The 13,229-nt window shown below is 36.5% G+C and overlaps 1 protein-coding gene across 1 annotated transcript in view; it reads right to left on the bottom strand.

The window, feature by feature from the left end:
* The window catches only part of LOC126278042 (NACHT domain- and WD repeat-containing protein 1), a 561,974-nt gene that overhangs the window by 32,489 nt on the left and 516,256 nt on the right, over positions 1 to 13,229 (bottom strand). Inside the window, exons 18-20 of the mRNA XM_049977797.1 lie at positions 10,812 to 10,999; positions 10,179 to 10,252; positions 5,401 to 5,527 (exon numbers count right to left, since the gene is read on the bottom strand). Coding sequence (XP_049833754.1) covers positions 5,401 to 5,527; positions 10,179 to 10,252; positions 10,812 to 10,999 — 389 coding nt within the window. The remainder of the gene's footprint in view (positions 1 to 5,400; positions 5,528 to 10,178; positions 10,253 to 10,811; positions 11,000 to 13,229) is intronic.

Here is a 13,229-nt window from a genome sequence, read left to right as displayed (position 1 = left end):
CAGTGCTGAAAAAAGTGACAGTGCTTCTAGCAGTAGTGAAAGTGAGAACGACACAGGATCCAATGAAGTTTTGCTGCTGAAAGAAGAGGCTTTTCTTGATGCAGAGCACAAATATGAACTTGGAAACAAGGAGCAAACAAGGAAGTATGTTGGAGTGGCCACAAATGTTGGTGCTACAGAAGTAAGTGTGACATTCTTGCGCTCACACGAGAACAGTAAAAACATATTTGTGTTTCCTAATGTCCCCGATGAAGACACAATACCAAAATTGCAAATTTTGAGAATACTTCCCACACCAGTTGAGAAGAGAGGAATGTTAATTTTTCAAGAAAATGAACTTTAGACTCAAAGACAATCATTAATTTAAAGTGTTTGCAGCTTAATTTAGAATTATGAATGAGAAAAATTATTTTGACCTTTTAGTTAAATTACTTTGTTTGTTTCTGTCTGTTTCTAATAGTTCAGTTAAGAACTGTAAAAAAAAATTTATTTAAGTTCTTGCAAAATAAAAACTTATCTGTAATATATAAAATTTATTTATCATTCCATATCACTTACTCGTAACAAAGGGCTACCTTAAAATGTGTAAAATGTCACCAAAATCAAATAAAAAGCATGTACAATTTAAGAAAAGGCAGTAACTGCCCGAATTCTCCCTCTATATACTATAACTTCAGACAGAGATTTAAAAAACACATGCCCAAAATCACCCCAATCCATGGGGTGACTTTAGACACTTTATTTAACAGCCTCAGATAAATATACCTACACATACACTTTGTGGCTCTGGGATATTTTATTCATTACACGTATACCCTACCACTTCCAAAACAATCAATATAACCTAACAATATATACGAAAGTTACAATCAAAATAACAACAGAACCATCAGAAATCACACCGTTTGATGGTACTGGATTTTGTTAGAGAAATTTTATGAGAATAAGATGGGCAGAAGTGCTCTTTGTGTCCTTTCTGAACACTATGACTATTTTTTGTTTCTTTGCTTGTTTCTAGAAAATGCTGAGAATTTGCATCTTGTGGTAGAGCAAGTAGAAGATAATTATCTGATATATTAAACAACAAATCATTTACTATGTGTGATTGATTCAAATTCTGAATGTCTATCATTATGAGATGAAAATTAGTCAACATAGTCTCATTAAGTTGGTACTGCGAACAGCTGAAAACTAGAGAAACTACAGCCATTATATTTCCTGAGGACATGCAGTTCTGCTGCATGGTGTAATGATGATTTCACTCTTTGTGATAAAATATTCCAGAAGCAAAATACTCCTCCATTCATATCTCTGAGCAGAAATAATTCAGGAGAATGTTATCATTAGGAAAAACAAAACTACCATTCTGTGGGTTAGAGTGTGGACTGTTAAACCCTTACTTTATAAATGACATTGTGGTCACATATACACTGCAAAATTATTTATTTGCACAAGCCACTATTGAAATTTTGACCATGTGGCCATTATCAAGTGCAAGTAATTGTGTTTCAGTGTAGGCCTATGTACAACTTGAAGGAATAACATATGACCATAGAAATCCTTGAAAAACACACAATATTAAATTTCAACAAAAAAGGAGTTGCCACAAGTTACATGAGTAGTGGTTTGACGTGATTCATATAAAAAAGGTTAACAATGCTAAAATTAAAGACTTTAAGGATGTGATGATGTGTAGGTGTGTCAGATGATTTTTTTTTGTCATACAATAAAGCACAATTATCTCTACTTGATAATGACAAAACAACAAAAATTGCAACATTGGGTTGTACAAATCAGTAATATTACAGTTAAAAGGTGACAACAACATGATTTACACAATTTTACCTGACTGTGAATGCCAGCTACATGACGTTTTTTAGATCCCTTCGTTGGGGGAGTAATTAAAAAATTTGAAAACAGAGGTGGATAGCATTTTAAAATGTAATTTTTTGTGGGTGTCCACAGCCTCAGTGTGTTCTGAGAATGAAAACATAATCCAAGTTGGCCTATAATCTGTGTACAGATTACAGTCTACTTGGACCGTGTTAAAATTCTCTAAAGTGATGGAAATGAACAGTGTAGTGAATGCATTGTCATTGCCAACATACATAGTCAACATTCACCACAGTAGTACGTCTTTATATTTTGCTAGTTCTGCAGAGGATGAAGAGGTTGAAAGACTGTATGGTGAGATAAAAAAATTATTCAGATAGTTACGAAAGATGAAAATTTACTTGTGATGGAGACTGGAATGTCACAGTAAGACAAGGAAGAGAAGGGAAAATAGCACAACTTGGGCAGGGGGAAAGGAGTAAAAGGAGAAGACATCTGACACAAATTTGCAGAGACCACAATTAAATTATTGACAATAAGTGTTTTAAAAACCATGAAAGTGGGCTATGTATGTCAAAGATGCCTGAAGACACATGGAGGTTACAATGGCTAACATAGTGGTACGGCAGAGATTTCAAATCAAATTCTAAACTGCAAAATATTTTCACTGGCAAATGTGCTCTATGACATAATTATGAATTACAGATTAAATATAAAGAAATTTCAAAAAGGTAAGGAGGTGGAACCTGGATAAATTGAAAGAACCAGAGGTTGTTGAGAGATTTAAAGGGTGCATTAGGCAAGAATTTGAATTGGGGGAAATTAATAAAAGACAAATGGGTAGCTTTGAAAGACAAAGTAATGATGGGAGAAGAGGATCAAATGAGCAATAACACAATGCTTCGTAGAAATCCACAGATAACACAGAATATTGCACAATGAGGAAAGGAGAAAGTATAAAAATTGAGCAAATGAAGCAGGCAAAAGGGAATACAGGTATAAAAAAAGTGAAAGATGGACGCCACTTATAGAATAATTAAGGAGACCTGTGGAGAAAAGAGAAGCATCTGTTTGAAATGTTAAGACCTCAGATGGCAAGCCAGTACTAAGCAAAGAAGGGAAGGCTTAAGGTTGGAAGTTATATACCAGGTGGTTATAATTAAACTTTCCTGTTTGACACATTATAACAGGGAAACTAATTACCTTACGAGTTCCAAACTTGGAAGCATTAATGCCCAGAGTATGAAGTGCATGATTTCCATGTATCACAGCGCCATCATCCAGTTCCAACTATGGCCACCAGGTGCCGTGATCACTCATCGTAATTCATATTCTCACACATCTGATCAGTTGCAGTGCACATGTTAATGTGTCAACATGAGCTTGGATGAAACGAGCAGGGCATTATTGGTAAAACTCTATTATCAAAACAACTATAATGCTGCTGCTGCACTTCGAGAATATTGCCAGCTGAAAGGATTACAGAAGGGTCCTCTTTCTCCACCTGCTATGTGGAGCATGTTGAAGGAGTTCAAATCAACTGGAGAACTTGGTGTCGCTTTGGGAAGAGGCTGATGACTGATTACGCCACAGGTTGCTATGGCAGACAATGCTGCATGGAATTCCCAAATGTCAGGCAGTGTGCATGCTGTGCCCCAACAGTTGAACATCCCATGGTTCACTGAACAGAATGTGCTTAGAACAATTCTCAAATGTTATCTGTACAAGATCTATATTGTACAGCAGCTTGCACTACAGAATGCACAATGACATGTTGACTTCGCTCTCCACTTTCTCACAAGGATTGAAATTGATAAGGGCTGGCCTTGGACTATCCTATGGACAGGGTGGCCCTCAAGGACGAAAGACTGCAGTGTGATTGGCCAGCATTACTGTGATATGCTTTGCCAGCATGTCATACCCACCCTACAGAAGAGAGACACATTGAACTCAACAGTTCTCATGCAAGATGGGGCCCTACCGCACATCGCTCATGAAGTTCACCTGCTTCTCCAAAACACATTTGGAAATGATTGAATTATCAGCTGATAGTTTCCAAATGCTTGGCTGGCACAATCACTCCCTGTGATTTCTGCTTGTGGGGCTACCTGAAGGGCAGGGTTTACCAGGGGAACATTCACACATGTGCTGATCTGAAGTGCAGCATGTCAAGTGGGGTAGCAAGCATACCTACAGACATGCTTCGTTCTGCTGTGCAAAATGCAATCCTGCACTTTCAGACTCTTCTGAACACTGATGGGCATCATATTGAGCCCCTTTTGTAGCTGTAATGGTACTGGTATGTAGTGGTATGATGTACCATAGCAGTACATTAAAAGTGTTTCATTGAACTGATTCTGCATTATTTCTCTTCCTCATGACATTGACATTAATGCAATGAAGTTTGGAACTAATACTGTAATTAGTTTCTGTGTTATAATGTGTTAAATAGGGAAAGTTTAATTATATCTTCCTGGTATATAAAAAGACTATACAAAGCAGAAATATCAAAACAATATTATGGAGATATAAATGGAAATAGATGATGAAGAGATGAATGGTGTCATAATGAGAAAAGAATTTGATAGAGCACTGAAAGAGCTAAGTTGAAACATGGCATTTAGACTAGATGTCATTCTTTCAGAATTATGAGATTACTGGGAGAGCCAGCCATTCCATCTCATACCCAAGATATATGGGACAGGAGAAATACCATCAGATTTTAAGAAGAATGTAATGATTCCAATTGCAAAAAAGTCAGGTACTAACAAATGTGCATATTACTGAACCATTAGTTTAATAAATCATTTCCACAAAATTCAGACATGAATTATTTATGAAAGAACGAAAAAAACTGATAATAGCCAACATCAGGGAAGATTAGGCTAGGTTTCAGAGAAATTTAGAAACACACGAGGTAATAGTGACTTATCACTTGTTTTGGATGATATGCTGAAGGAAGACAAACGTATGTTTATACAGTTTGTAGATTTAGAGAAAGCTTTTGACAGTATCAGCTAGAACACACTCTTTGAAATTCTGAAGATATATAGAATAAAATACAGGGTGCAAAAAGTATAGAAACCAGCCTGCAAGTTGTGAGAACATGAAATGGAATCAGTAGTTGAGGAAGGAGTGAGACAAAGCTGTGATGTATCCATAATGCTATTCAATCTGTACATTTAGGAAGTTATGAAGAAGCCTAAGAGAAATTTGGAAAGCAAACTGAAATTCAGCAAGAGAAAATTCAAGCTTTGATGTTTGCCTGTGCCATTGTTCTTATAAAGCATTTCAACATATGTACTGGTTTTATGTAAAATTACAATAAAATTTTTGTGAAAGTTCATGTTGTTGACACAATGTGGAATTCTTGGCCTCAAAATGACAAATCTTGGATTCCTTTATAGCACAGAAATCACATACATTTCAAGCAAAACTTTTTATGGTGAATGAGGATAAAATGCTTGGTATCTGGATTATTTCATAACAAGTATTTCTTACGACAAAAGCCTAGCTTCTCTGTTCCTGCAATATACAATTTTAATTATATTCAAAATATGTTCCTACCTGATGAATGTCAGAACCACACAGTTTGTCATAAAGCCATTTATCATTTAATAAGAATTCTTCCTTTATGGAACCTTTCACTTTGTACAGCTGATATGGCAATTCCTCCAATTTCCGATCATTATAGCTGTGAAAATGGAAAAAATGACAAAGTGAGATATAAATAATTACATTTGGAAATGTTTACATATAACAGTCACCAAATCTTAATGGAATATTATGCTGCTTGCCCTTATATGTAGAAATAAACTACTTTCAACTTGGGTACTTTGTTGAATTTCTCTCATCACTAGCACTCATACAACCTCAGCTCTGCATTTTTTAATGTCTTAGTTTTATTCCTGAAAGTGCCCTTTTCTTTTCTTAGTTGGAAACATTTATCTCCTCTGCTCTCCCTCTTCTCCAATATTACACTTGTTTTCTTTATTATACTTTCACATACAATGGAATGCACTGGAAAATTAATATTGTTACTACTATTAGTACATTATTAACATTACTTTATTATCTCTCAACCTAAATTATGTTTTTGATTGAATGTTATTTCTAGTCTGTTCCTCATGCCAAACCATCAAATTCCTGAAACTTTAGTCTGTAAAAATGACAATGCATGAACGTGTGTTCAGTGTAGGCCGCCTTTAGAATCTGAAGATGGTCATTGTATGGCAGAAACCGATTATGACTGTGTCATAAATGTGATTGCATTTATAAACAAATAAAAAACTTTTTACAAAATAATCAATCACGCACTCCATAGACAAAATGTAGTTTTTTTTTCCAAAACTTTTGTCTGTGTTTATTGTGAAACTCTGTCATACAGCTCATTATTAAAATGTCCAGCATTTGAGTATTGTAAACTGAAATAGTTTTGTCAGCACTGGTGTGCGATAATTTAGCTTTGGCTTGCAGTTGAAATAACAGAAAATGAGGTTTGTTTCCAATGGATATTAACAATTTGTTTTAATATTAATCCTCTTGGTGTTAATGAACATATGTTGTCATATGAATTAGCTGAATTCAGTAAATTTTCTAAGAGTATTTTTTGTGATTACATCTTGTATTACTTGTGTGCATTTACTATGGATGACTAACACAATGTAAAAACAGATTAAAAAGTCAATGAGTAGCAAAAGACCATTTGCACAGATATATTTAATCTTGTTCAATCTATTTATTTGATTCTAAGTTAAGATATATTATTATTTTATATTACTTGTGAACACGGATGTGGGTTGGTTAAATAACCCATAAAAATTGACATTTTGGTTCAAGTACTGAAGATGTGCTCTGACGATCAAAGATAACAACATATGTGATGGAGCCGAACATGGAATGTAGGCTAGGTGGCAAAATGACAGGTGAGTAGCAGCAACATGACATTTTGAGTGGCATCACTTAAGGTTATAATACTTTTGTGTTAATGGAGCCCATTCACTGAAAGGTAGAAGCAATGAGTCACCAACAGGCACAAACACAAAAATAGAAAATTTGCTAGCTTTCTGAGTAATCCTTTTTTGGGATAGAGTAAAGCACACAAACACACATACACACACCCATGCCCCTACATGGTGCTGGCTGGACGAAAACTGCCAGTACTGCATTACAGCAGGTGGACTATGTTGTGGTGGGGTTTGTGTCAGGTGGGGTGAGTGAAATGTGAAGACATGCACAAGGCAGGGAGATGAAGTGTGAGTGGGTGGCTAGCAGCTCAGAGGGAGGCAGCACATTTGCCAGCTAGGAATGTGGGTGGGAGGGGTGGCTGTTCTTGGCAACAATTTGGTGATGGCCATTCAACCTAGTGGACAGCTGGTTGGTAGTCATTCCAGCATAAACAACTGTGCAGTGTTTGCAGCAGAGCTGGTATAGAAGATGGCAGGTTTCACAGGTGGCTCAGCCTCTGATGGGGTAGGATAACTGTGTAACAGACTGGAGTAGGGTGTGCTGCGTCGGTGGATGGTTAGATCTTGCACGTGCATCTTCACAGGGTTGTGATCCCTGTGGTAAGGGTTGTGTAAGTTGGGTGAGTGATGGAACAGCACTTTAGGAGGAGTGGGAAAATCTTAGGTAGGATGTCTCTCATTTCAGGGCATGATGAAAAATAATCAAAGCCCTAACAATGACAATGGATATGGTTCAGTTGTTCCAGTCCGAGGTGATATTGGCTGATGGGGGGGGGGGGGGGGCTCCCTTTTGTAGTTGACTCGTGGTGGTCTGATGACTGGGGTGTTTTTCAGGACATGGCATGGAAAATCTGTTTGTGGATGAGGTTTGGTGGTAGAGTCTTTTTGTGAAGGCCTTCATGAATCCTTCATCACACTGGGAAAGATTGTTGCTGTAGGTATGTCCTCCATAGGTTTTAAATTGTAAGACATTTCCAGCGGCAGATGTGGACTCTGACCACAATCTATTGGTTATGACCTGTAGATTAAAACTAAAGAAACTGCAAAAAGGTGGGAATTTACGGAGATGGGACCTGGATAAACTAAAAAAAACCCAGAGGTTGTACAGAGTTTCAGGGAGAGCATAAGGGAGCAATTGACAGAAATGGGGGAAAGAAATACAGTAGAAGAAGAATGGGTAGCTTTGAGGGATGAAGTAGTGAAGGCAGCAGAGGATCAAGTAGGTAAAAAGACGAGGGCTAGTAGAAATCCTTGGGTAACAGAAGAAATATTGAATTTAATTGATGAAAGCAGAAAATATAAAAATGCAGTAAATGAAGCAGGCAAAAAGGAATACAAACGTCTCAAAAATGAGATCGAAAGGAAATGCAAAATGGCTAAGCAGGGATGGCTAGAGGACAAATGTAAGGATGTAGAGGCTTATCTCACTAGGGGTAAGGTAGATACTGCCTACAGGAAAATTAAAATGACCTTTGGAGATAAGAGAACCACTTGTATGAACATCAAGAGCCCAGATGGAAACCCAGTTCCAAGCAAAGAAGGGAAAGCAGAAAGGTGGAAGGAGTATATAGAGGGTCTTTACAAGGGCGATGTACTTGAGGAAAATATTATGGAAATGGAAGAGGATGTAGATGAAGAAGAAATGGGAGATACGATACTGTGTGAAGAGTTTGACAGAGCACTGAAAGATCTGAGTAGAAACAAGGCCCCCGGAGTAGACAACATTCCATTGGAACTACTGAAGAATATAATAATTCCAATCCCACAGAAAGCAGGTGTTGACAGATGTGAAAATTACCGAACTATCAGTTTAATAATAGCTGCAAAATACTAATGCGTATTCTCTACAGACGAATGGAAAAACTAGTAGAAGCCGAGCTCGGGGAAGATCAGTTTGGACTCCGTATAAATGTTGGAACACGTGAGGCAATACTGTCCCTACAACTTACCTTAGAAGCTAGATTAAGGAAGGGCAAACCTATGTTTCTAGCAATTTTAGACTTAGAGAAAGCTTTTGACAATGTTGATTGGAATACTCTCTTTCAAATTATGAAGGTAACAGGGGTAAAATACAGGGAGCGAAAGGCTATTTACAATTTGTACAGAAACCAGATGGCAGCTATAAGAGGCAAGGGACATGAAAGGGAAGCTGTTGTTGGAAAGGGAGGGAAACAAGGTTGTAGTCTCTCCCTGACGTTATTAAATCTGTATATTGAGCAAGCAGTGAAGGAAACAAAAGAAAAATTCGGAGTAGGTATTAAAATCCATGGAGAAGAAATAAAAATGTTGAGGTTCGCCGATGACATCGTAATTCTGTCAGAGATAGCAAAGGACTTGGAAGAGCAGTTGAACGGAATGGATAGTGTCTTGAAAGGAGGATATAAGATGAACATCAAGAAAAGAAAATGAGGATAATGGAATGTATTCGAATTAAGTCGGGTGATGCTGAGGGAATTAGATTAGGAAATGAGACACTTAAAGTAGAAAACGAGATTTGGTATTTGGGGAGCAAAATAACTGATGATGGTCAAAGTAGAGACAATATAAAATGTAGACTGGCAATGGCAAGGAAAGTGTTTCTGAAGAAGAGAAATTTGTTAACATCGAGTATAGATTTAAGTGTCAGGAAGTCATTTCTGAAAGTATTTGTATGGAGTGTAGCCATGTATGGAAACATGGACGATAAATAGTTTGGACAAGAAGAGAATAGAAGCTTTCGAAATGTAGTGCTACAGAAGAATGGTGAAGATTAGATGGGTAGATCACATAACTAATGAGGAAGTATTGAATAGGATTGGGGAGAAGAGAAGTTTGTGGCACAACTTGACCAGAAGAAGGGATCAGTTGGTAGGACATGTTCTGAGGCATCAAGGGATCACCAATTTAGTATTGGAGGGCAGTGTGGAGGGTAAAAATCGTAGAGGGTAGACCAAGAGATGACTACACTAAGCAGATTCAGAAGGATGTAGGTTGCAGTAGGTACTGGGAGATGAAGAAGCTTGCATTAGATAGAGTAGCATGGAGAGCTGCATCCAACCAGTCTCAGGACTGAAGACCACAATAACAACAACAACAACATCATTTTATCTGTAATACAAACTAGAGCATCCCCCTCTACTTCCAAAGTCAAATATAGTCATTAAAGTGGCACAGTAGCACATTACATGTTTGAGAGTTGTAAGTAGCAGAATATGATAATTTAAATATACAAAAAATCATTCAGCTTTTCATTGGCAACACTCAGAAATTCACAACTTGTTTTTAGAATGGAAACTCCATATAAAATATCTCACATGCAATGTAAGACGAATTTATATGCAAACTATAAAACTTTATTTTCTTTAGAAGCATTAAATATTTTACTTTTAGATGACTTACCATCCATCACTATTATTAGGTTGTGTTAAAAGATGGGCAACCAGCTGTGGATTTTCCTTCTCTGACCAAATGCCCTATTGGAAAAAAAGAATTTTAATAAAATAGACAAAAATTCTAACACCATTACTTGTTATTTATAAAATGAAAATATAAGAGCAAAAATGAGTGACAAAATTAATAACTATATTCAATTCATGGGACATATTTTATTAATATTTCTGGAAAGGTCCTTCTTCTTAGGCTCTTAAGTTTTTCTCAGATTGTAAAAACAGATCTGTCTTACAAAACAATTTGTACTCACAAATGTGTGAAACAGAATTTCAATCCTCATCTGATTTCCCAAAATTAATTACAGAAAATGTTGTCTGTGTTCCTCCAAGAGGGGCCAAAAAGCCACAGTCAATTTCTCTCCCCTGCCTGAGCTTGTGCCCTGTCTCCAGTATCATAAAAAAAATTACTGAGACAAAAATAAAGAAACTAATACTTTACAATAAGTCAACCACCATCTCTCTTTTTTTTTCAGAACTTGGATACTTTGGGTAATTCATCAGTTCAGCTCCACTATAGTATACTGATTGTTGTTTTATTAGGATTATTACATTGACTTTCTTCTATAGTAAATGAATAAATTACCTGGTAATACTGGACTAGTGTCTCATGAGCCCACTTTCTCCTGTGTGAATACCGTTTTGCAGCTGTCTGCAGAAGCATCTCATCATTCCACTGAGCAGTGCTGCAGTCTGCTGTAGCTGACCACCGCAAGAAAGGTCCCATGTACTTGTTGAGCCTAGCCCAGAACAGACAGGCTGGAGCCCATGGAACTGCAATTGTATATAATAAATATCAGAGATAGGTATTAGATTTTGTTCTGTTTCTGTTTATTTTTATCTACTTTATTTGGAAGATGTCCTACTCCTCTGTGAAAGATTGTTGATCTAATTAAAATTTCTGTAACAGCAGGTAATGTAAGGTTTTTAACTGCAATATTCTAATCCAGGATTCACATTAATTTGAAAGAACCAATAACATATTTTTCTCAGTTGTAATTTTCTAGCTAGTAACTTAATTATAAATCAGAGCTCAAAAAATGTATTCATTATTGGAAACATGTAAATGTATTTGCATTGTCCTGTCCAATATCTGATGTGCTCTACTGTACATGTAAGATTTACTGGACCAAATAAATACACAACAATATACTGCAGAAACTTCAAGAAAGAACTAAAGGGCACAACATAAAGCATACGCATGATGTAGTTGCTATAACAAGACACATGTAATTTCTTTTATGACACCAACCAAAGACACAGATATAGTACACAGCAGAGAGATTAACATAAACATTTCACTTCACCATTTTCCCTAAATGTTTATCTTGCTAAATGCAGTACTTAACACATTCCAATTAATGATCTTAAATATTTAAGCTGGACATGTGGCAATGGTTTGATGATAATATATGCAGCTTGCTGATTACCTGGTACATGCTCAAAGGCTAGCTGGCCTTGAATCTTCTTACAGATGTAGTGCATGCAAACATTAATATGCTTTGACCTCTTGTAAAATTCAGGATTTTTGGCCAGTTTAATAGCACTTGCATTATCAACTATAAGAACAGGAACACTCTCCAGTGGTGAAATTTCTTCATAGAGCTTAGATAGCCACATTCCTTCTCTTGCCCCTTCACTGGCGGCCACATACTCTGACTCTGTTGTAGACAGTGATAGGCAATGTTGCAGCCTACTAGCCCAGGTAAGTGCTCCTCCACAAAATTTTGCAACCACTCCGATAGCTGAGCATGGGGTTGCTGGATTACTGGCATAATCAGCATCAGTATATATCTTCAGTCTTTTGTTTGGATGGCTAGCATCATATTTTATACCCAATGACAATGAACCTTTTATATATTGTAGGATTCTTTTTACCATAGACCAGTGATTTACTTGAGGATTCTCTAAAAATTTTGACACACAGCTCACTGCAAATGCTATATCAGGCCTTGTACCAACAGCTAAATGCATAAGACAGCCAACTGCTTCGCGATATGGAGCATTAGTTGGTTTATCACTGGTTAACTCGTTTGGCTGCAGATACTGCTCAATTGGAGTTGACACAGGATTTGCCTCTGTCATGTTAAACTGTCAAAGAATATCTTTAGCATAACTTTCTTGAATAATCTCTATTGATCCATTATCATGACATACAATATTAATATTTAAGAAATATCCTACTGGTTCAACAGTAATTTTAAATTCATCTTGAATTTCCTTTAGGAAGACTTCAACATCCTTCTCCTTACTTGCAGATATTAATTCATCATTAACATACAGAACAACCATCAACCTGGCATCACAGTTTTCTCTATAGAACAATCATGGATCTGCCTTATTTTTCACAAGCCCAAGATTTATTAGGAAGTCCTGGAACCATTGGTTCCAGTACCTTGGAGATTGTTTTAGTCCATATAAACTTTTATGAAGTTTGCATACCTGATCAGTTCCAACACTAAATCCCTCAGGTTGCTTCATATATATCTCTTCTTTTAAGAAGCTATTCAAAAAAGCAGATTTTACATCAAATTGTGCCAACTGAAGTTGCTCACCAGCAGAAACACTCAAAATTGCTCTAATTGTATCATATCTAGCAACAGGACTGAACGTTTCATTATAGTCAAAACCTTTTTGTTGACAAAATCACATAACCATTGCCCCTATCAGAGAGTGAGAGACAGCTCTATGTATGCAGTCTGTTTGTGTGCTTGTCTGTGATTCAGCATGTCCTCTATTTGGTGATCAGCAAGTTATAGTCTCATTCATATATTGTGGAAAATTAATATTTAGATTCACTACCAATCTTTGAAAGTTTCATATTTATTGCTTAATAATAAATAACACAGCAAACTGCCATTTATCTTGGTAAGTGCAGATCCAAACTGCATGGATAATGAAAAAAAAAAACATGTATAATCTAAAACACATATGTTTTTACTGAAATCTGCTGAAAACTTATTTACAAAATAGTACTGAAATATACCAACTTTGTTATCACTTA

This window comes from Schistocerca gregaria, chromosome 6 (assembly GCF_023897955.1).
Source record: "Schistocerca gregaria isolate iqSchGreg1 chromosome 6, iqSchGreg1.2, whole genome shotgun sequence".
NCBI classification, from domain to species: domain Eukaryota; kingdom Metazoa; phylum Arthropoda; class Insecta; order Orthoptera; family Acrididae; genus Schistocerca; species Schistocerca gregaria.
The sequence above is the reverse complement of the archived record's forward strand: the minus strand, read 5'-3'. Positions and strand labels throughout refer to the sequence as shown.